Source organism: Ranitomeya imitator, chromosome 2 (genome assembly GCF_032444005.1).
Source record: "Ranitomeya imitator isolate aRanImi1 chromosome 2, aRanImi1.pri, whole genome shotgun sequence".
Taxonomy (NCBI): Eukaryota; Metazoa; Chordata; class Amphibia; order Anura; family Dendrobatidae; genus Ranitomeya; species Ranitomeya imitator.
This window is the reverse complement of record NC_091283.1, coordinates 458,934,335-458,956,570: the sequence shown is the minus strand read 5'-3', so window position 1 is coordinate 458,956,570 and position 22,236 is coordinate 458,934,335. Positions and strand designations below refer to the sequence as shown.

Below are 22,236 nucleotides of genomic sequence, written 5' to 3'. Positions count from 1 at the left end.
ATGTTGAGAAATACAGGCAGATACTTATCCATCATGTAATAGCATTAGGGAGTCGTCTGATTGGCTCCAAAAGTATTCTGCAACAGGATAACGACCCCAAACATACAGCCAATGTCATTAAGAACTATCTTCAGTGTAAAGAAGAACAAGTCCTGGAAGGGATAATACGGCCCCACAGAGCCCTGATCTCACATCATCTACTGTAGAATTACATGAAGAGACAGAAGGATGTGTACAGGCCTGTTCCCACAGAAGATCTGGGGTTAGTTCTCAAAGATGTTTGGAACATCCTCCCTGCTAAGTTGATTCAGAAGCTGTACTGAGAAGAATTGATGCTGTTTATGAAGGAAAAGGACGGCTACCCCAAATATTGATGTCATTTAGATTTCTCTTTTGCTCCTTCACTTTGCACGTCGTTAATTGATAACAATAAACTATTAACACTTACAATTTTGAAAGCATTCTTCTTACATTGAAGCATTTTTTTAAACACCTGCCGATAAGCTTTTGCATAGAATTGCAGAAGGCGTGAAAAATATTATCACTTCAATTACACTCAATTAAATGGAGTTTGTAGTTCTCACATGTGGCGCCCCCTGTAGTTCTATGTCACTCCTTGTGTGCCCTCTTCCGGGACCACCTGATTCCCATAGTCCCCTTCAGCAGACACTATTCACCTACAAGACCACCTCGTCTATGTCTATATCTTTACAGTCATGGCACCTTTCCATGGCTGTTATTGGTGGTCCCTCCTAAATCATACCTTGAAGGCATAATTGATTATGGGGGCTTCCAGAATATGTAAAATACTGTCAACTTTCTAATAAACTTTATGTTCAAACTTCTCCCTGTCTGTAAATGGAAATATAGGGGCTAAAGCCCAATATCTCTCCTTGATAGCCCTGCATACTTGGATGAAGCCATTTTTCAGCCTCTGGCAGTAATCTGTAAAGTTTCCATGCCCGACAGCAAGCAGAGCTCTTAAAAATGATCACCACATTACTGGTACTTCCAGTCTCCAGGCTTTATACCCTCGGCCCATGTTTTCTCACGGTAATGACCTGCCATGGTTACAGCTGACTTCCTACTGCACAAACAGAGGTCGATTTCACTGTAATTTAATTAGAGGTGGCAGCTGCGGCAGCGCGAGTGACGGGACGTAGCCTACACATACAGCCATTAATACGGCATATTAAATGCATTCATACAATAGATCAGATGCTTCCTGCCTCCAGCAGACACTTACTGGTTACACTGGGGACCTTGCACATTTTCTCGGCACTGGCATTCGCCAGTCCTCGCGTTGCATGCCAACCCAACAGAGCCTCCGATGTCACACTGGCATCCTGCAGGGAGTAAACACCTGGTTAGTTCATTCTGCCAAGCTTGGGTCCAAGCAGGCAGCATGAGGATATTTATAGGGGTCTTAGCTCTGGAATGCGGGGGAGGCATCCGCTCTCCTAACAGGGAATTAAAGAGGAATTTCCAGATATCCAATTAGAGGGGAATTCATCCAGAGGACACGAGGCTAACATAGACTCAGAAAGTCAATAGAGTAATATGACAACTAGTTTTCTGAGGCGGAAATGTGCTCGGAGCAGTTGTCACAACCCTACCCCCGCTCCAACTCATTGCATTATGCAGCAGGGGGCGGCACTGAGCACAGGACAAGCGCCTTCCAGTGTGGGAAGAATAGGAATATGAAGATTTCTATGGTGCTGATATCATTTTGGAGGATGCGGTCAGGTTCTTTTTAGAAGAAGAGCCTACCCTGGCACCCAAAGTAGCTGTCCGGCTTCAGGTTGTAGAATCCATCCTTGCACTTGCTGCATGAGCCACTGCAGATGTTAGGTTTACAGAAACATTGACCAGTGACCTAGTAAACAGGGAACCAAGATATTGAAGTGTTAATGCCATAGGATCTGAATATTCGATGTGTGCTGATGTGCTCCAAAAACTCCAAACAGATGGAAACTGATGTTCCCGAGAGCGCATGTATTCTCAATTGGAATATGGAAGGAGGTTGCTACCAGAAACCTCTGTCCATGCCCATATGCTTATGGTGATGGATTATCCCCCCTAAGAATAAATGGACCCAACGCTGAAACTCAATATATCAATCCATCTTTCCACCAACAACATCTAGAATCCTGAGGGCACTGTACACATAAGCTGGTCATCCGTTCCTACAAAAATTGGCAGGTCTAGACCGCTTTTTTTGATGTGTCTCATGTTCAACCAAATAATAAGGTCTTCCCATTACAGGTCATGGCTACCCTCATCGTTCCTGAAGGCGCACCATGCTAGTAAAGCTGAATAGTGAGGATAAACGGCTATAAAAAAGGGTCCATAATACAGATTGATAGGGCAATGGTCATTATTCCATGGTTGCTTGATGGGACCCTGAGAACCGCTTCCTACTTGACAGCATCCACGGCTACCTTGAAGTAGGAAGACATGCCCCATGTTCCCATCCAGCGACCACGGAATAGTGACCCGACTAGTGATGAGCGAGTGTGCTCATTACTCGAGTTTCTCCGAGCATGCTCGGGTGATCTCCGAGTATTTTGGCGTGCTCGGAGATTGCATTTGAGTCGCCGCAGCTGCTACGCAGCTTGAATACATATGGGGGTTGCGTATTTGTTAGGGAATCCTCACATGTATTCAGCCTGTCTAGCAGCCACAAATCATGCAGCTGCGTCGGCATAAACGAAATCTCCGAGCACGCTGAAATACTCGGAGATCACCCGTGATTTGAGAAACTCAAGTAATAAGCATAATCGCTCATCACTAGACCCGACCACTTGAACAGCCTCCTCCAGATCAATTTGCTCATCTCTAGTCCCCAACCAATTATTTTGCCCTAATAGGGTAAAGTAACATTTTTATTTTTACTGTCCCTTTAAAACAGAGGCGACAGGAAGGCCAGACACAATCAATCACACTCAACAGCCACCGCTGTAACCGATATGAGAAAATCGGGCAGGATAACTTCCTGCTCACCGTGTGACATCTGTCTGAAATTACACACGCGTTATCCATCACCCCAGATAACCTCTGCATCTCTCTGGTACATAGTCCATCACCCCCTGACAATCCCCCTCTACACTGCTAATTAAGTACCTCAAACACTGATTACATTGGTTCCCCTGTTCATCAGGAATACAGATTTTTTTGTTCTGTGAAACCACAGCATATTGAATTCAGTTTTGCCACACGGGTCTAAGCCACAATGCACACTACAGCCCCACAAACACCATGTGAAGACCCAGCTTAATGTTTCCACTCTCGTATGTGAGAAATTGTACCTGAAAACCATATTTTAAAATGTTCCACAGAGTTTTTCTGGATGTTTTGACCACTAGGTGGCATTGTTCTTTCACTCTGTAGGCATTATTGTGCATTTGATTCCAGTAAAACCCTAAGCATTAGTGCAAAACAGTAAGAACACATTCAGTGTGTGTAATGTATGCCCTTGTATGTGATATTTATAGATAACGTAAGTTGTCTTCCTACCTGTCGACACTCTCCAACTCCATTTATCGTCCCTGAGCCGCAGTCACATCCTGCAGGAGGCACAAAGAGGGGAGGCCTGAGTACTTAGAGGTATATAATAGTGGGGGGATAGCAAAACAGTGGGGGCGGCCTCCTTACGTTTGCAGCCTTCGGGGTGTTCAGACGACAGGTCCCAGTATAAAGGTTTACACTTGTCGCAGGATGCGCCCTCCACATTTTCTTTGCATTGGCAGGAGCCCTGAAGAATGTGAGAGAACAGGATGAGGCCATGAAAGATCCATAGGGGGCTCCACATACTAGTCCATAGGGCAATGAGCATACTAGTCTTAGAAGAGTTTAGACGGCCACCTAACCCTCAAGCCCCCTTCACTCCTCCCATGGCAAAACTTTACCCTCCCCGCACCTTTAAAGGCCTTACTGGTAACCCCTTGGCTGCCAGAAATGCTCAAATCATCACCATCCCTGCCCATGTGAGCTCCGTCTCCGCTCAATGACACATGTCATCCGATGCCAGAGGCTGAGTGCATTCCAAATGCTTGCTCCAGGAAAACAGCTGTGACCCTGCTGTGGGACCCCCGCTCCATTCTGCCCCTCGCGCTTTCACCCACACGTCACTGCTTCACTAATGCAAGCTCAGCACGGGCTCAGGTTCTCAGCCAGTTCAACTAATGAACCCTTTACTTCCGCTTCCCGATTCCATTATTGTTTCCAGTCTATAAGACAGCGAGAACTATCTTATTAGACGGACAGCAGCTACTTAAACTGAGGGGTCCTAATCAGTGAAGTTTCTGAAAATTACAATGGTTTATGGAAATGCTGCGTTATTATTGAGAAGTTTTGTGGATGTAGCAGGAGGCTGGACTATAATGATCCTGGAGTAGCTGACACATTTGTGCCTAACATGAGACCGACCATTGATTTTAATTAAATATATGTAATTCCTCATTTTTCCTCTGGGGGTGCTGCAGGGAAATGTAACACTTGCAGTGGAGCTCCTGTACTGATTAATTTATTATTGACAAGACAAAATGGTCCACAGATTATAACCCATTTAAAAGTTACCTCCGGAGGATCAATGCCAACAGAGGTGGATCCAGCTGGATCACAGGGTCCCACTGAAAGAGGAAAGGAGAACAATAAAATCTGAAACTGAATATTTGCAGCAAACGTATCTCTAAGAGAGAGTCGTCGTATCATGCCGTCCTGTCAGGCCCTGCATCGGGTGACTCCAAACTAAGTCCCCCTGCTTTATTACCTTCACAATTTGGAAATCCATACGTTCCACTTGCACAGGCGTCACATCTCTGTCCGTTGACTCCAGGCCGGCACCTGCACTGTCCACTCTGGAAGTCACATATGTTGTGGAGGGAGCCCTCTCTGGAGCAATGGCAAGCTACGTAAAGAATAGGTGGAAAGGTAAACTTCCTGCAGCATTCCCAGAACTATCCCCCCCATCATGCTCTGTATCCAGTCTAATAGAATGGGAGAAACATGGAAAGATCATGTGCACCCTCTAGTGGCCAGTAGTGGAACATGCAATGAATACTCACGTGTACAGGTGGGGAAGCCATAGAATCCAGGGGCACACTGAGTGCAGGTGGGTCCTGCATAATTGGGGCGACATTGGCAGTGTCCCGTTGGGGTGCAGTTATTGTCCAATGCCCCCCGATAATCACATGAACAAACTAAGAAAAAAAATAATTAAAATTAGAAATTGATCTCTGTTAATTATTTTTTGTTTTATTGATTAATGGCCTTGATTCATAATCTGTCATATTCCAAGGGCAAAAAGCAGTTCTATTTTCCCATCAAAATGACAAATACCACAAAGGAACCTGACAGACCCCATTCTAAGTCCCAGGGGGTTCATCAAGTATTATTTGAGCTTTCTGGCACTCCTTGCCCCTATAAATATATGTTATACACTTTTCTAATAATGTAAAATATTTGATAAATCGATAAGGTCCCATTGGCACAGGGTGACACATGGAATACCAAAGCAATTAATACAGTGTATACTGGTCAAAAAAGTAAAAAGTCACTTGGAATTGAAGAGCGATCGATCTATCATACCTCGGCAGTAGGGGTAGGAGTGATATCCCACAGAGCACTGCTCACATCTAGGACCATCGTATTCTGGCTTACAGTAGCAGAGCCCCCTCTCATCACAGCCTTCAGGTAACGTGCCTTCGGGGCTGCATCCACATACTGGCAAGAGGTACCAAAAAACATTAGCATTGCAGTGACTTGTTCGGCCACTAGGTGGCGACAATGCTCAACTACAATTAGGATTTGCTGCACTCGGATCTATTACTTGCACCCCAAAACCCGAAAAGTCAGGATCACTCTAATAAATGGGGTACGCCCTTATGTGATGAATCAATCGAGCAGGGAATGCATAGCGTCCTGACCATTCATCCCAGAAGTGTATGCAATACATTAGCGGACCCCAAAACCCTTGAGAATCAACAGAAAATGCTGAGAACAGAGGACTCACACTGGCACAGAGGATAGTTGAAATAGCGTGGGGCACATTTATCACAGAACGTTCCCTCAAAGCCGTCCCGGCACGCACACTGTCCGCTGTCCTTATCACAGCTTCCATCGTACACGCCGGGTCCGGAGCACTGACATGCTGCGGGTCACAGGGGCAGAGGATAGTTAGAGTCCGGGGGGAGAAACATATAAACTTTAATGGAAATGCAAGAGACACAGGAAATAAGGAGGGGAAGAGAAGTGTGGGGGAGACGGCAGTGATTCAGTACCTCTAATACACACAATGGAGGGACGCTGTTGTCCCTCATAAGGCTATGCCAGCACCGTAGTGGCACACTCACCTTGGCAGCTGGCACCATGGTAGCCAGGGGCACACGTGTCGCAGGCTTCTCCCTGGAAGTTGTAGTTGCAGATGCAGGTGCCAGTAGAAGAGTCTCGGCGACAGGCGTTTCCTTCTGTTCCAGCTACATTACAATCACAGGCTGGAGGAGAGAGATACATGTCCGTCACTGGCGGCACTGCTCCGTCACCCCTTATATAAGCTACTGAGCATCTACAGCCACCAGGACGCATATCCTTGCCCCCCGGATTAGTATAGAGCCGTCATACGGACATAGTTACTCTGTGAGCAGCGCTAGGTCAGGTCAGATTCTGAATGGAAATATTGTACGGACAGCAAGCAGAGATAGTGCCAAGGCATCTCACAAAAATCTTATATTACTAAGAGAAATGCAAGTTATACTGCAGGCACTCTCTGTAATTATGTGACAGCAATCTGTCTTATTGCAGATAATTAATTTAGAATTAAAATGTATTATTCTTACTTATGAACTCCCCCGCCGGCTGATTTTGTGCCCCCGTGTCGTCAGAGGTAACTGGAACAGCTGGAATAAGGAGAGAGAGGTTATCAGAAGTCACAGCACCATCAGGTGGTATATGTGCGGTATTGCAATCTGCATCATTTCCACGGTCTGATGCGCCGACATTTCTACTGTTGGATGTTGGAGTCTAGTGTAATTCATCAGCTGCAAAAATATTGCTGCATTATAGTCTATACCAGATCTGGGTACACTGCGGCCCGTGGCTGCATGTCGCGGCCTCTCCCCCCACTTCCATCCTGACTTACATAGTGCATAGGTGTCATAATGTGTGTGGAATCAAACTATTTTGGGGGCTATGGAGGTCATCATACGGTGGTGGTGGGCTGTTGAGGCACCATGCTGTGTACAGGGGCCATGGGGTTCAGTATACTGTGTGGGGAGCTGTGGACCATCATACTATGTGTGGGGACATCATACTATTTTGGCAGGAGCTGTTATCACAGTACAAGGACTGAATAACCGGAGCAGTATAAATGTACTGCTTTTTATAAACTATAAAAGTCAGTAAATTATATGGTTTGATCTAAAATAATTCACTGACTACTTGTAAATTTGATATGTCCAGAAATATCACTAATAGTTCACTGTCTAATCCAGTTGGAATAAAATATAGGAAAATAAAAGATGGCTTTTAATATTTAATTTTAAAATTGAATATATATACAGTTATATGAAAAAGTTTGGGCACCCCTATTAATCTTAAGCTTAACATTTTATAAAAATTGTTTTTTTTTGCAACAGCTATTTCAGTTTCATATATCTAATAACTGTTGGACACAGTAATGTTTCTGCCTTGAAATGAGGTTTATTGTACTAACAGAAAATGTGCAATCTGCATTCAAACAAAATTTGACAGGTGCATAAGTATGGGCACCCCACCAGAAAAGTGACATTAATATTTAGTAGATCCTCCTTTTGCAAAAAGAACAGCCTCTAGTCGCTTCCTGCAGCTCTTAATGAGCTCCTGGATCCTGGATGAAGGTATTTTTGACCATTTCTCTTTACAAAACAATTCCAGTTCAGTTAAGTTTGATGGTCGCCGAGCATGGACAGCCCTCTTCAAATGATCCCACAGAAGTTCAATGATATTCAGGTCTGGGGACTGGGATGGCCATTCCAGAACAGTGTAATTGTTCCTCTGCATGAATGCCTGAGTAGATTTGGAGCGGTGTTTTGGATCATTGTCTTGCTGAAAGATCCATCCCCTGCGTAACTTCAACTTTGTCACTGATTCATGAACATTATTGTCAAGAATCTGCTGATACTGAGAGGAATCCATGCGTCCCTCAACTTTAACAAGATTCCCGGTGCCGGCATTGGCCACACAGCCCCAAAGCATGATGGAACCTCCACCAAATTTTACTGTGGGTAGCAAGTGTTTTTCTTGGAATGCTGTGTTTTTTGGCCGCCATGCATAACGCCTCTTTGTATGACCAAACAACTCAATCTTGGTTTCATCAGTCCACAGGACCTTCTTCCAAAAAGAAATTGGCTTCACAAGATGTGCTTTTGTATACCTCAGCCGACTCTGTTTGTGGCGTGCTTGCAGAAACGGCTTCTTTCGCATCACTCTCCTATACAGCTTCTCCTTGTGCAAAGTGCGTTGTATAGTTGACCGATGCACAGTGACACCATCTGCAACAAGTTGATGCTGCAGCTCTCTGGAGGTGGTCTGAGGATTGTCCTTGACTGATCTCACCATTCTTCTTCTCTGCCTTTCTGATGTTTTTCTTGGCCTGCCACTTCTGGCCTTAACAAGAACTGTACCTATGTTATACCATTTCCTTACTATGTTCCTCACAGTGGAAATTGACAGGTTAAATCTCTGAGACAGCTTTTTGTATCCTTCCCCTGAACAACTATGTTGAATAATCTTTGTTTTCAGATCATTAGACAGTTGTTTTGAGGAGCCCATGATGCCACTCTTCAGAGGAGATTCAAACAGGAGAACAACTTGCAAGTGGCCACTTTAAGTAGCTTTTCTCATGATTGCATACACCTGGCTATGAAGTTCAAAGCTCAATGAGGTTAGAAAACAGAAAAAGTGCTTTAGTAAGTCAGTAAAAAGTAGGTAGGAGTATTTAAAACAAGAAAATGATAAGGGTGTCCATACTTATGCACCTGTCAAATTTTGTTTGAATGCAGATTGCACATTTTCTGTTAGTACAATAAACCTCATTTCAAGGCAGAAACATTACTGTGTCCAACAGTTGTTATATATATGGAACTGAAATAGCTGTTGCAAAAAAAAACAATTTTTATAAAACATTAAGCTTAAGATTAATAGGGGTGCCCAAACCTTTTCATATAACTGTATATATATTATACAACACTAATACTAAATTATCTCCCAATACCTTAACTATAACCACTTGTTATTGCTATCTTGTAGTCAATCAGTATATAGAAATATTGTGAATAATAAGTCATATATTACGGTATATCAGTATTTAGACTTCAATTATGAATGTCAAAAATCCTAATACACTGCTAGCCCCTGATGGATCAGAGCAGCAACCAATTATTGGTGGAAAGCGTAGGGCTATGTATATATTCTCTGACAGATAACTTCAGTGCAAAGACTATGATGTCTGGCCATCTAGTGACATATGCAGCCCGCTGTCCACAATTTACATTTTTTGACGTAGTAGACAGTACAGAAAAGTGCAGAAAAAAGGTCTGTAGTCACAAAGAGACCCAATGGAGGGTAAAAGAGGTGGAGGAATAGGAGCAGTTCAATAAAAGTGCTGGAGATACTGCAGAACATGTTCACATAATGTGACAAGAACTGAACCTAGAAACTAGACTTACGGTAACACTGGGGAAAATCGGTGTATCCTTCTGCGCAGGCTCTGCAGTCCTCGCCTGTGTAATTGGGTTTACAGTAACATCTTCCAGTAAGGTCCTCACAACTTCCACTCATGAACTCCGAGTCACAGGCACATCCTGCAAGGAAACACAACAGGTGGGATACCACGCTCTATCTATCCATCTATCTACCTACCTATGGGGAGGTTTACAGCTCCATAGCATGGATCATACATTTGTAAGGGTGCGGGCTAGATTATCGAGTTCCTGCCCCTGAAGACACCAATCGCATTATTTGTAGTGTGAATTATGACCTGCAGTTTTTGCTATGTATTGCGGTTAATGGTTTATCCATGGTGTAACTATGTGATATAGAGTGTTACGATTGCATATAATGCACAGGCAATGCTGCTGATGTACAAGTTCTGTAAAGGTAATGCCTAGTGTGTGTAATGTACAGTGCAGATTAAGTAGATAGAACATAGAGTAAGATTTAGGACATAAGATGGTAACTGCAGTTAGATGATGAAAATGAATTAAGGTATAGTGTAAGTATTGCTAGTATAATGTTAAAATAGGAAAGTAATGCAAGCTGTGTGCTAGAATGAAGGTGAAAGGTTAGATCTGCCCAGCAAGAGGCTGCAGGGACAGATATAGTTAATGTTTGGGACTCGCCCACGGTGGGAGGGGCAAGGGCCAGTAAAAAAGGAGACTGCTCCCTGTTTCTAGAGGAGAGTTTGTTTGTTAAGTGACAAGGTGAAGTTCAAGGTGCAGCGGGTTGATAGAAGAAATGAGTAGAACGTGTTCTGGGTGGTATGAGGTGTTACAAGACTCCCAGCAGACATTACTGTAACGTTCGGAGCCTATGGGTCGATACAGGTGTTATGGAAAGAACCTTAAGCCCTTCCGTACAGTGGAAGAAGGATGCAGAACTGTGTGAGGGAAAGGTAATGGATCTTGGATACACTGCGGGACAGAACAGGAAATCCCTGGGGCTGACAGGAGCAGTGGATGTAGGGATAGTTCAGGAACAACAGAAAGTAAAGCGGGAAATGCACTGTATTACTGAAACAAGAAACGGCGGGTGCTGTGCCCGATACTGCATGTTACAATCTGATGTACTTGAACTGTCCAGTAAACTGTTGAAACAAACTGAGTGTCCCCTGATCTGCATGTGGCTGTCCAGAAGATGGAGACCAGAGGACAGCACCCTATATTAGACAGCGTACTGGGACTGGGATACAATAATCCTGTAAAGTGCCAGCGCAACATGGAGCAGCAGCTGAACCACATTAAAGAGATTGTCTCATAATGACACCCCTATTACTGACTAGGGATGGCATATACGGAAGGGTCTCAATGGGGGCCCTCTTTAATGGTCAGAGTAGAAACCTGCTGCAAAGCATAGGGCTGTGTGCAACCATCATATCTCATTGGATTCAATGGTCATTATACAGCGCTGCAGGGATAACAGCTCATACTCGGGTGCCATATAAACTGGAAATTGGGGACTCCATAGTCAACCAGCTTCTTTGGCACTTGTATAGAAGCTTTGAAGTCCACAGTTGCCGGTCTGTAAGGCACACCTTTGGATTATACGGATATATTACACAGACCTAGTGTAGCAGTACTTACGTTGACAAGTGTACGGCGAGTCGGTGCGATGATCTGGAGATTTGTAGTATCCGGGGCGGCATCGCTCACAATTGACACCGTCGGTATTGTGCTAAACAACCCAATAACATGGTTTAACTCAATATCGAGAAAGCATACACTATAATTATAGTCATTATTAGCAGAGACCCCATGTACAGACATGGGACATCACACCCCACATCCGCCCTACCTGACAATCCAAGCAGACTCCTCCGCCTTCGTACTGGCCCTGACTATTCATGCTCGCTCTGACTCTATCAACCTCGGGGTCGTAGTAGCAGTCATAGGCATGTCCATTACAATTGCACGCTGCAAGATAAGTAACTCGGAGTAAGATGTCACAAAACTGATGGAAAACGTATCAAAATGCAATTTATTTTATGGCCAACTTTCATCTGTCCTACATGTTGTCATTATCTGATTGCTGTCAGTGACTGTAAACTTTCTTTTTTGCACTCATGGACTGTAAACCTATCCTGAACACGTGCTGCTCACACAGGTACAGGGCCTGTCACAGTGTATGAGACCTCAGAGATGTGGAGCTGAATTAGCTGCACATTTTTATGGACAGTTTCTGAAGTCAGGATCTCGGAATTAGATGGAGACGTTAGCCCAACTTTGGCTAACTATGCTACTTTCAGCAGGTCGGTACGGCAGTCTCACATCTATGGCGCTGCCGTTATTTTCACATTCAAAGTGTTTAGAAACAGATGCTGTCCAAACCATAAAACCAGCCACACAAAAAATGTGTGTGACCGCGTAGCATTGCCCCAGGAGACAGCGCTACCCACATAACTCCAGGACTTCGCATTATTCTTGGAAAATGTTCGAGAAAATACTGAGTCAGACTGAGGGAATGAAGCCGGGAGGTCAGGACTTACGTTCGCATTCATTGGGATTATCCATGGTGGCCGGTTTCCACGGTAGCTGGTGGTAGCCGGGACAGCAGCTGTCGCACGATGGCCCACAAGTATTGTGCTGACAGTCACACTGAAGCCTTGGAGGAAAAAGGAGAAAAGTCTTAAAGAAGCTCAGGGAAGTTGATTGGATTAATATAGTATTAGCCACCAAAAAGCATCTAACCTTAAAAAAAAGGACAATGTGAGGAGAACAGAGGAAGAATACCAAGGGTAAAGAGAAGATGGGCGACATGTAGGGTAGAGTAAAGCAAATGTCATTGGTAGAGGTAGGACAAAGTCAAGAATATTGATGAAGAAAGAAGATAACCCAAAGGCACAAGGGCGAGGTCACTGAAGGGGAAGAAGATCAAGTGAAGATCACTGAGCAGGGATCAGAAGTAAGATGAAGGTCAGGGGGTGGGCAAGAAAAGCTTAGGGTGAAGAAGGGCAAGGAAGTAAAGAGGGAAGGGTGGAGGCTTGTTATTCTCATTGAAGAGATCCAGCTGGTAGAATATAGGCAGGCAATGCTTCATGGGAACAGGTATGCAAATCAGCTCTCATCCAGAAGGGAGAAAATTGACTTTTTTGTGCCACCTTCTAAGTCAATTTCCAACCCACAAAAAAGCTTTGAGACAGTAGTAGGAATTCAGAGAAACCAGAATCCTCTCCAAAGGGAAGAGACATGCATATTTTTGGGTAAGGAGGAATTGCAGGGAATTTCTGGGGTAAAGAGAAACCACAAAGAAATTGTGGAGCAAAGAGTCCAAACATCAGTGCATGTAGATAACATCATACTGGTTTAGAAAAGGGCAAAAAAGTGAAGTTAATGTAGCACAGATAGGTACAGTCATGGCCAAAAGTATTAACACCCCTGCAATTCTGTCAGATAATACTCAGTTTCTTCTTGAAAATGATTGCAATCACAAATTCTTTGGTATTATTATCTTCATTTAATTTGTCTTAAATGAAAAAACACAAAACGAATTATCCTAAAGCCAAATTGGATATAATTCCACACCAAACATAAAAAGGGGGTGGACAAAAGTGTTGGCACTGTTTGAAAAATCATGTGATGCTTCTCTAATTTGTGTAATTAACAGCACCTGTAACTTACCTGTGGCACCTAACAGGGGTTGGCAATAACTAAATCACACTTGCAGCCAGTTGCCATGGATTAAAGTTGACTCAACCTCTGTCCTGTGTCCTTGTGTGTACCACATTGAGCATGGAGAAAAGAAAGAAGATCAAAGAACTGTCTGAGAACTTGAGAAACCAAATTGTGAGGAATCATGAGCAATCTCAAGGCTACAAGTCCATCTCCAAAGACCTGAATGTTCCTGTGTCTACCATGTGCAGTGTCATCAAGAAGTTTAAAGCCCATGGCACTGTGGCTAACCTCCCTAGATGTGGATGGAAAATAAAAATTGACAAGAGATTTCAACGCAAGATTGTGCGGATGTTGGATAAAGAACCTCGACTAACATCCAAACAAGTTCAAGCTGCCCTGCAGTCTGAGGGTACAACAGTGTCAACCCGTACTATCTGTCGGCATCTGAATGAAAAGGGACTGTATGGTAGGAGACCCAGGAAGACCCCACTTCTTACTCCGAGACATAAAAAAGCCAGGCTGGGGTTTGCCAAAACTTACCTGAAAAAGCCTAAAACGTTTTGGAAGAATATTCTCTGGTCAGATGAAACAAAAGCATCAACATAGAGTTTACAGGAGAAAAAAAAGAAGCATTCAAAGAAAAGAACACGGTCCCTACAGTCAAACATGGCGGAGGTTCCCTGATGTTTTGGGGTTGCTTTGCTGCCTCTGGCACTGGACTACTTGACCGTGTGCATGGCATTATGAAGTCTGAAGACTACCAACAAATTTTGCAGCATAATGTAGGGCCCAGTGTGAGAAAGCTGGGTCTCCCTCAGAGGTCATGGGTCTTCCAGCAGGACAATGACCCAAAACACACTTCAAAAAGCACTAGAAAATGGTTTGAGAGAAAGCACTGGAGACTTCTAAGGTGGCCAGCAATGAGTCAAGACCTGAATCCCATAGAACACCTGTGGAGAGATCTAAAAATGGCAGTTTGGAGAAGGCACCCTTCAAATATCAGGGACCTGGAGCAGTTTGCCAAAGAAGAATGGTCTAAAATTCCAGCAGAGCATTGTAAGAAACTCATTGATGGTTACCGGAAGCGGTTGGTCGCAGTTATTTTGGCTAAAGGTTGTGCAACCAAGTATTAGGCTGAGGGTGCCAATACTTTTGTCTGGCCCATTTTTGGAGTTTTGTGTGAAATGATCAATGTTTTGCTTTTTGCTTCATTCTCTTTTGTGTTTTTTCATTTAAGACAAATTAAATGAAGATAATAATACCAAAGAATTTGTGCTTGGAATCATTTTCAGGAAGAAACTGAGTATTATCTGACAGAATTGCAGGGGTGTCAATACTTTTGGCCATGACTGTATATACAGTATATGGGCACTGCTGGTAGAGACTGGGCAGTGTGAAGGTAAAATAAAAGGTCTAGGCATACAGATTTTTTTTAAATATAGTGAAGTCCCAAGAAGTGATATTTATAACCACACAATATAAACAGAGGCCTGACACCTCAGTACAGGACATGTCAGTCATATACAGGGCTCAGGTAACATCTGTCCATGCAATGAATTACTGTTATGGTCCCTTGCACCTCTCAGGAGCTCCACATCCCCCCACAGCAGAAATAACAGACTGACTTAACCCCACTGTAGTCTCCTCTTAAAGGAACCTGTCATAAATATCATAGAAGATTACTGATGGGATCATGTGTGACCCTCGGAGGTAGAACGGCGCCTCTGATCAGAAGCCTGCTGACATTGTTGGATCATGTCAATGAAGCAGCTGGAGGCAAGAAGATGTAGCTGACAAGAGGGGCAGATCCGCTGATAACCCCAGTCCATCATCTCGGCTCCTGTCAGCTGTCAAGGTGCACATCATAAATGAATATAGTCACAGCTCCAGAATGATCCAGAAACTCATGGTATGTTCTGGGGTTCAGCCTGAGCCATATTCCTCATTGGAGTCACAGGTCCCTCACAGTATGTTTATAGAGAATCTGGGGGAGTAATTGAACTCCCATATAGATGTACAAACAGCGCCCCCATTTTTCTGCAGTAGTTTCATTTTCTTACCTGTATGGGTTAGTAGGGTCCTTGGCATTGCAGACTTCAGCATGCCCGTTACAGACACAGCGCCCCCCGATGCTGATGTCTTTAATACTGTAAAAGTACTGATAAAAAAGTAAATAATGTATTTAATAAGGTTTAGCCTCATTACAGCCCCATGTCCCACAAACACAGAATATCTTTACATGCATGCACATTAGGACTGTATTTTTTTGCATTGCCCCAGGTGGCAAATTCATACAGAATCTCTTGGAAAAGTTGCCCAAGTTATGGAAATGTCTATGGCTGCTTATATACTCTCCATTCTGAGTTAATAGAGGGGTCCTCAGGTTAGGACCCTCATCAATTTGTAGTACTAGAATGGTGGCATAGTGTGCCTCTTTCACTAGAGAACAAGTCCTGTCCTGAATTACACAGATAACCCTTTGATTTTTTGGGGCACTATGTAATACTTAATTTTCCCTGTGGTAGCAAGGCAGGGAACCTGGAACACTTACTGCCAGGTTTACCTATTAATTACAGCTGGTCGTGTGAGATCCTAAAAGGAGGATAAATGATGATCAGCATATTGCCAAAGGAACCATCTAAAAAGAAGGGATTATCTAAAGTAGTAGATGACCGCCGTAAACCTCTAGGTTCTGGTGAATGCAGTTAACTGCTGACTACAATGATATCGCACAGGCCAAAAAGGGTCGGTTTGCCTCCCATGAATGTAGTTTGATTGCCTGTTTCTCTTGCCATACACATTAGATGAATGATGCTTCAATCATTTTGCCAGCAGCCATTTTCACCGTCTCCCCATCTCTATAAAGAAAGCTGCCGGCTAACACCACTGCCGACGGTGCGATAGTCAGTCCGAAATAAGATCTGCCCCATCAACATCTCCTCCATTGAATTGTCCGGCATTTCCATACTCATAATTGTGTCTGCCATACCTGTCAATATGGGCAGATTCGGCGGACCTTAGTCCAATATGTATGGGGGGACCTTATGGGTAGTTTGTGTTACTCACCCTTCTGGTTACAGTGGGATCCCCCTGTGCTTTGCCCATAAGGTGCCCTAGCAGGGTGTTCGTTCTCATGAACCTTAAACGAATGTTGGTTGCTTTGGTGAAGTTCCTGAGTAGCGGGGAGTATGAGAAATTAAAGGCTCCAGGACGCTTGGTGACCAAGGGAACCACAATCTGAAACCACAAGATTGGAAAGCAGATGTAAGAAGAATGGTGAACCTAAGGGTCAAAGACTGAAAATAGGGCCAGCAAGGCACTAACCTCTCCATTCTCCAATGGCACGATGCGGGAATACTCTGTGGCACATATGACGTCATCATCCTTCGTGATCCGTTGTAGGGTCTGGGCTCCAAAGCGCTCGATGCAGTCTCTCTTGGAAGCTAGGAGATATAATTGTGGAGATGTTGCATGGGGCAAAATCTATTATTGGACCACTGGTGTCAAGGGGGGAACCCATTCTGGCTCATGAGAACACACAGTACCAGGGGTGTAACTACAACAGGTGCAGGGGTTGAAATTGCACCCTGGCCCTGGAGCCTAGGCGGCCCTAAAAGTCCCTTTGGCCTATAGAAAAAGACTATTGCTATTAAAGATCTAAAATATTTGGGGGCCCTGTTGGAGCTTTCGCATCGGGGCCCATGAGTTTCAAGTTACGCCACTGCACAGTACTATGATGTCCATCCTAGGTACAAGACATATGGCGGTCATAGCAAAAAAGGAAATTTGCATGAATGGATACTGATGACCAGGAAGGACACGGGTAATTGCTTTCCTTAAAACCAGCACCATAACAGCTCTCAATGGACATCACACAGGAGGGGCCAGGAAGAGGGTCCGCCACCTGAGACCCCATAACAAGTGCAGGAACTGCATCCACCATCTGTTAGGGATATCAGTGAATGGACGGCTCCACAGCTGGAGATGTAAAATCATAGCTGTACCTCAGATTAGTGGACACAGAAACACATCATAGAGGGGATCATAAGAGTGACGAAACCAATAGGTGAGGAGGGCAATGATTTTGTGGGGGGCACTGACCTGCCCACTGATATTAGAGAGGGCATGGATGCATAAGAAAAGGCAGTTCCATGATGTGAGGACAGGAATGAAGAAAAGTTGTAAGGAGCAAGATCACCAGCAGCACAAAGTATTTCAGGAAGGCATTATTTAGACCGTGACAGAGATGAGTTTCAATGTTCACATCTAGTTTTTTACTAAATATTCTACATACTGGGAGAGCTATCGGAGCAGATGCAGAATATATCTAAAGCCCCCCGTATACCTAGCATATGGTAAAAGAGTGCTGCGCTATGCTGTGCTGGCCTATGCACGGGGGGCACAGTAAATCTATACTTTTTTTTACAATGGCAGTCAAAGGCTGACATTGGAATAAAAAAATGAGATGTGAACAGAGCATAAACAGAGCGTATCTTAGTCAAAAGGGCCGGATGACAAGCAGCACAAAGTATTTCAGCATGGGAATATGCTGACAGTGTGTGGGATGTACACTCAAGTGATAAAAAAAAATGAAAATGGGGGGCTGTCAATGATGTGAGGGACAGTATGAAGGAAAATGGAAGCGGGTTCCTCTCAGTGAAGAATTTATGAAGTTAACTGTAAAACATGAAATTATCCAACGATGGGAGATGGAGGTCAGGAGATATGGGCCCGTGGACCCGAGGGATTTGTGTTTGCAAGTTAAAATTCCTGGCAAGAAATGATGCTCAGTAAAGATCTCCTCATCTTATTCCAATTAGCGGTCTCCGAACTGCGTTCTCATAGCTAAATATAAACGGGGAGTAGGGGCCGAAAACAGACAGAGAGATACAGATTGTACGGGATGAGGTCTACAGTACATGAAGAACTCCGCAGGTCACTCAGGGGGGCCATATACTTTTAATTAACATTTATAGATTTGTCGGTGATCAGTCTCCTTGCATCTTGACATTGTTCTATTTCTTGAGAACAAGCTGATTTACTCCAACCACCACAAGGGGGAGTGCAAGACATTATTGAGCTCAGTGCACTAACAGTATACAGAAAGCTCCTTAGCTCCCTCTAGGGGTGGCTGACAGCAGCCAGAATGGTGTCTTTTACAAAAATGCATGCAAGGAAATTAATCAGTATATCATTTAGATTAAAAAATGGCACAGACATTCACTATAAGATATGAATCAAACTTACATGCAAAATACTGCCAGGGGTGATACGTGGCACCAAAATCTGTAGACCGTTCCAGAACCCATAGATCAGGTCGGGGAGAGTTTGCAAACTTGATCCATACATAAGCCACATGAAAAACCTGGAAAAGATGGAAGCAGCACAAGTCTGTTAGATCGACTGCATTGACGATATGAGCATCGTTCCACCGTTGCTGTCCTAGTGGCCCAATAATGGCTACGATGCCAAGTAGAAATCCACAACTATCTTATACTGGTCCTTATAATGAGCAGATTTGTAAAATGATGTCAAATATATGAGAAAAATAGTCAAAATTTGTATCTCATATATATAAGTTTATTGATGGAAATCCCCAAGAATTGGAGGTCTGGAGCGTTTATGGGCGATGTCTATAGAAATCACATAGATATTCTCACAATATGAAGGCGTCCAAACACATTAAAGCAAAGCCGCCCAAACCCACCGATGAGGACTTACTAAATTCCAACACCAATCTCTTTTGTTCTTACAACAACAGCATTTTTTCTGTAGGTAACGCGGTGGTGCAATATGTTCCTGCATACCACCCGGATACCTACAGTATGTTTTTTCAATCCTTTGTGGCTAAATTTATCTTTCTATCTACATGCAAATTAGGCTTCAAGTGCACTGGGGGCGAATCCGTGCACTTGCAGTCCATAGCTCCTCTTTCATTCTTGATGTCTTCTGCTGCTTGATGGGCAATGGGATATAACCACTGTCTGGGGAAATAATAGAAGTCTGTGTTCTCTACAGCTTGATGTCAGCTTTGCCTCTTGCCAAAATCTTGAGCACGTGGTACTCGCATTTTGTCTGGATCATGTGCAATACGCTACAAGGTGGTGCCCAAATCCTTAGTCTTGTACTACGTGACGTCATCACCAAAATGAGCCCCATATGTTGGATTTCGGCTGGAGGCCAAGGTGACATCGTGCAGTAGAGACTCTAGTCTACATGGACAAACAATCAGGGGAAGACAAGGAGAAGTGAAGAGGTACAAGCATAACTAAATCGGTATAGTGGCAATTGTTGCACTAACCCAGACCCTGCACTAGCTCTTGTTGACTACCAAAACAGATGTTGACAAGTTCCCTTTAAGGTCTTAAGGGAGATAAGCCGCCTTGTGGTGTCTTGCAGGAGCTTATTCCTCTTTTCATTCAAAATGCTTGCACACTCCGCCAACTTAGCAATGGGGGGCATGACGGCCAAGTGAGAGTTCTGCCAACCGCTATTGAGGGTCTTTAACATCGACTGGGCCTTGTAGACCCCTCAGGGGTTACCTCTATGTAAAATAGTATGGCGTCTCTTTCCTGCCCAATCATTTTTTGCAGCTAAGCTTTAGAGAAAAGCAGCCCAGAGGTTTCTGGTGGCCACTTGTCTCCGCATGGTGCCATTCACATAACATGCACATTCAACCAAGCCAAATTAATGGGTGAGGGGGCTCGCTTTAGTTGAGTGCCTATGAGCAGCTTATGGCTCACGGGTTCACACTACTATTTACCCACGTTTCTTTTCATCGGCCTTTCCCAGCTGATCGGATAACTGAAGCATAAAATATCAGACCCTCAATACGCTTTCCTTGGCTGAATAGACACATTTAAGAACCAATTTGCATCCTATAGGAATGAATTGGATCGGTCAAAGGATCTGCACTATTACTTTTTGTTAAAAATGAAAAAAAAACAATCCAGACTTCTGTTACTTAGAGAGATTTGATCTTCTGAACAAAAACTGTTCATTTTACAAGTGTGCAATTGACACAATGGTGGATAACAATAAGGGGTGCAGAGGTAGCGGTTGTATTCTGGTCCTGGTGACCCCCTCTTCTACTTTGGCAACGACTGGGGGCGCTGTCACAGATTTTGCATTGGGGCCCAAGAAGCTTCCAACTATGCCTCAGTCCTCAAATCAAAATCTGCTCACCCCTAAATGGTTAATTAAAATAAACTTGGGATCCCCACAACAATAAAGGAGACACTAAGCTCTCCTAGGACACAATGTGCCCCCGGGGAGTGGTATGGTTTATTTTTGCCTAACATAAGCTCCGTTTTATGTTCAATCTCTTGTAGTGCACGGTCCGTGCTTCCTTCATCACCCTGGTAATTAAATACATTCACAGCAGAGGAGTTATCCCATACACACACATAAGCCAACTTTCCACTATCCCATCCATCAACCTGCCAAGACAAAGCAGCCCATGGAAATATCACCGTGATCTGACATTGGACGGCGCTGGTCACACTGCACAGGTAGAGGGACCTGGCAGAGGACAAACATCCCAGGACAGCAGAGGGTGACTAAGTATTTTTTAAATGTTCCATTGTCCTTAAATAGGACCCGTCACTTACCATAAGTATGAAAACGCCGCTGTTCTGTTGAATCTGGGGTTATTTTTCTTTTGTTTCTGCGCCTCTCCATTCCTGAGATATGGCCCTTTCTTTCAGCAATATAAATCTATTCTTGTTCAACAAGTGGGTGTGGTAAAGGGTGTGGTGAAGATGACGCCCCCTTGGCTAACAAGTCTAGATTTATATACAGGGAAGAGAAGGCCATATCTCTGGAATGGAGAGGCGCAGGAACAAAAGAAAAACATCACCAGATTCGAGGTAAAAGGTGGCATTTACGCTACCCATAAAAAAGTGATGACAAGTGTTAGGTCCTATTTAAACAGTATGTGCAATAAGTGAGTACACAGTTTGGAAAAAGAACTAGTGGTTGTGCTGGCACTACCTAAATGCACCTAGGCCCTCCCTTCCTTACCCATCAAAATGCCAAGCAAGAGGTGAAAAGAATTCAGGAGTTATCACCACGACTTTGTACAGTTTTGTTTACTTGAGTCTGAAGGGGGGGGGTATGTAGTGAGTCTGCCCTACGATATGGCTGACCGCACTTACAATGGGGATAGGATATACGGCCATTTTAAAGGACAGTATTTCCATATTTGTCGCTTGGGTGGGTGATTAGTGGGCTCACAATTTAAGGGAACCTATAAGATGACAGAAATAAATATTCACATGTGATTGGTTACTGTAGTTAAATACAAACGGTACCATTGACCACGTCCAATAAGACCAGAACATTCAATCCCAAATACTGACCACAAGGAAATCAGAAGGGGAATTTTCTGTAATAATTTGGATATTTTTGGACATAGAAACATAAATATTTGAAAATCTCTCAGGTCTATGTATAAAAAAAAATCTCACAGAGACGGGACGCATTCTTCGCCAGGGCACAAGGGAGTTAAAATGGCGGAGTCTGGAAAATAACCTCACTCTATTTCTGGATTGTCACTATAACCATGTTATATCTCCATGTTAAGAAGCCATAAAAGGAGAGATCGTCCCAACGAGGAGAGTCCTGAGGAAATCTGCTCCTGGGATTATTAGATCAGATGACAACACTGACCCCCTAATCGTAGGCTGAGCAAAAGTGGGGGGAAACTACCGGCATGGTGAAATATCCCGGCACATCATTTTTAGGAAAAGCTAAAATACACAGTATATGTACAGTAAATAAATACAAGATGTCACAATTCTGTGAGCCACACCCGTTTGGTAAAGAAAAAAATAGCATTAAATAAAAAGACCCATATCTCTAGAACTGTATG

At 43.8% G+C, this 22,236-nt stretch overlaps 1 protein-coding gene across 1 annotated transcript in view; it reads right to left on the bottom strand.

Moving 5' to 3' along the window:
* LAMA5 (laminin subunit alpha 5) overlaps nucleotides 1–22,236 on the bottom strand; it is a 165,912-nt gene that overhangs the window by 55,288 nt on the left and 88,388 nt on the right. The window contains exons 3-21 of the mRNA XM_069751180.1: nucleotides 18,612–18,729; nucleotides 16,689–16,807; nucleotides 16,431–16,601; nucleotides 15,425–15,522; nucleotides 12,239–12,354; nucleotides 11,548–11,666; nucleotides 11,337–11,427; nucleotides 9,705–9,839; nucleotides 6,837–6,896; nucleotides 6,354–6,494; nucleotides 6,014–6,151; nucleotides 5,590–5,724; nucleotides 5,067–5,201; nucleotides 4,772–4,909; nucleotides 4,579–4,631; nucleotides 3,655–3,754; nucleotides 3,517–3,566; nucleotides 1,771–1,876; nucleotides 1,247–1,346 (exon numbers count right to left, since the gene is read on the bottom strand). Of these exons, the coding sequence (XP_069607281.1) occupies nucleotides 1,247–1,346; nucleotides 1,771–1,876; nucleotides 3,517–3,566; nucleotides 3,655–3,754; nucleotides 4,579–4,631; nucleotides 4,772–4,909; nucleotides 5,067–5,201; nucleotides 5,590–5,724; nucleotides 6,014–6,151; nucleotides 6,354–6,494; nucleotides 6,837–6,896; nucleotides 9,705–9,839; nucleotides 11,337–11,427; nucleotides 11,548–11,666; nucleotides 12,239–12,354; nucleotides 15,425–15,522; nucleotides 16,431–16,601; nucleotides 16,689–16,807; nucleotides 18,612–18,729 (2,123 nt within the window). The remainder of the gene's footprint in view (nucleotides 1–1,246; nucleotides 1,347–1,770; nucleotides 1,877–3,516; nucleotides 3,567–3,654; nucleotides 3,755–4,578; nucleotides 4,632–4,771; nucleotides 4,910–5,066; nucleotides 5,202–5,589; nucleotides 5,725–6,013; nucleotides 6,152–6,353; nucleotides 6,495–6,836; nucleotides 6,897–9,704; nucleotides 9,840–11,336; nucleotides 11,428–11,547; nucleotides 11,667–12,238; nucleotides 12,355–15,424; nucleotides 15,523–16,430; nucleotides 16,602–16,688; nucleotides 16,808–18,611; nucleotides 18,730–22,236) is intronic.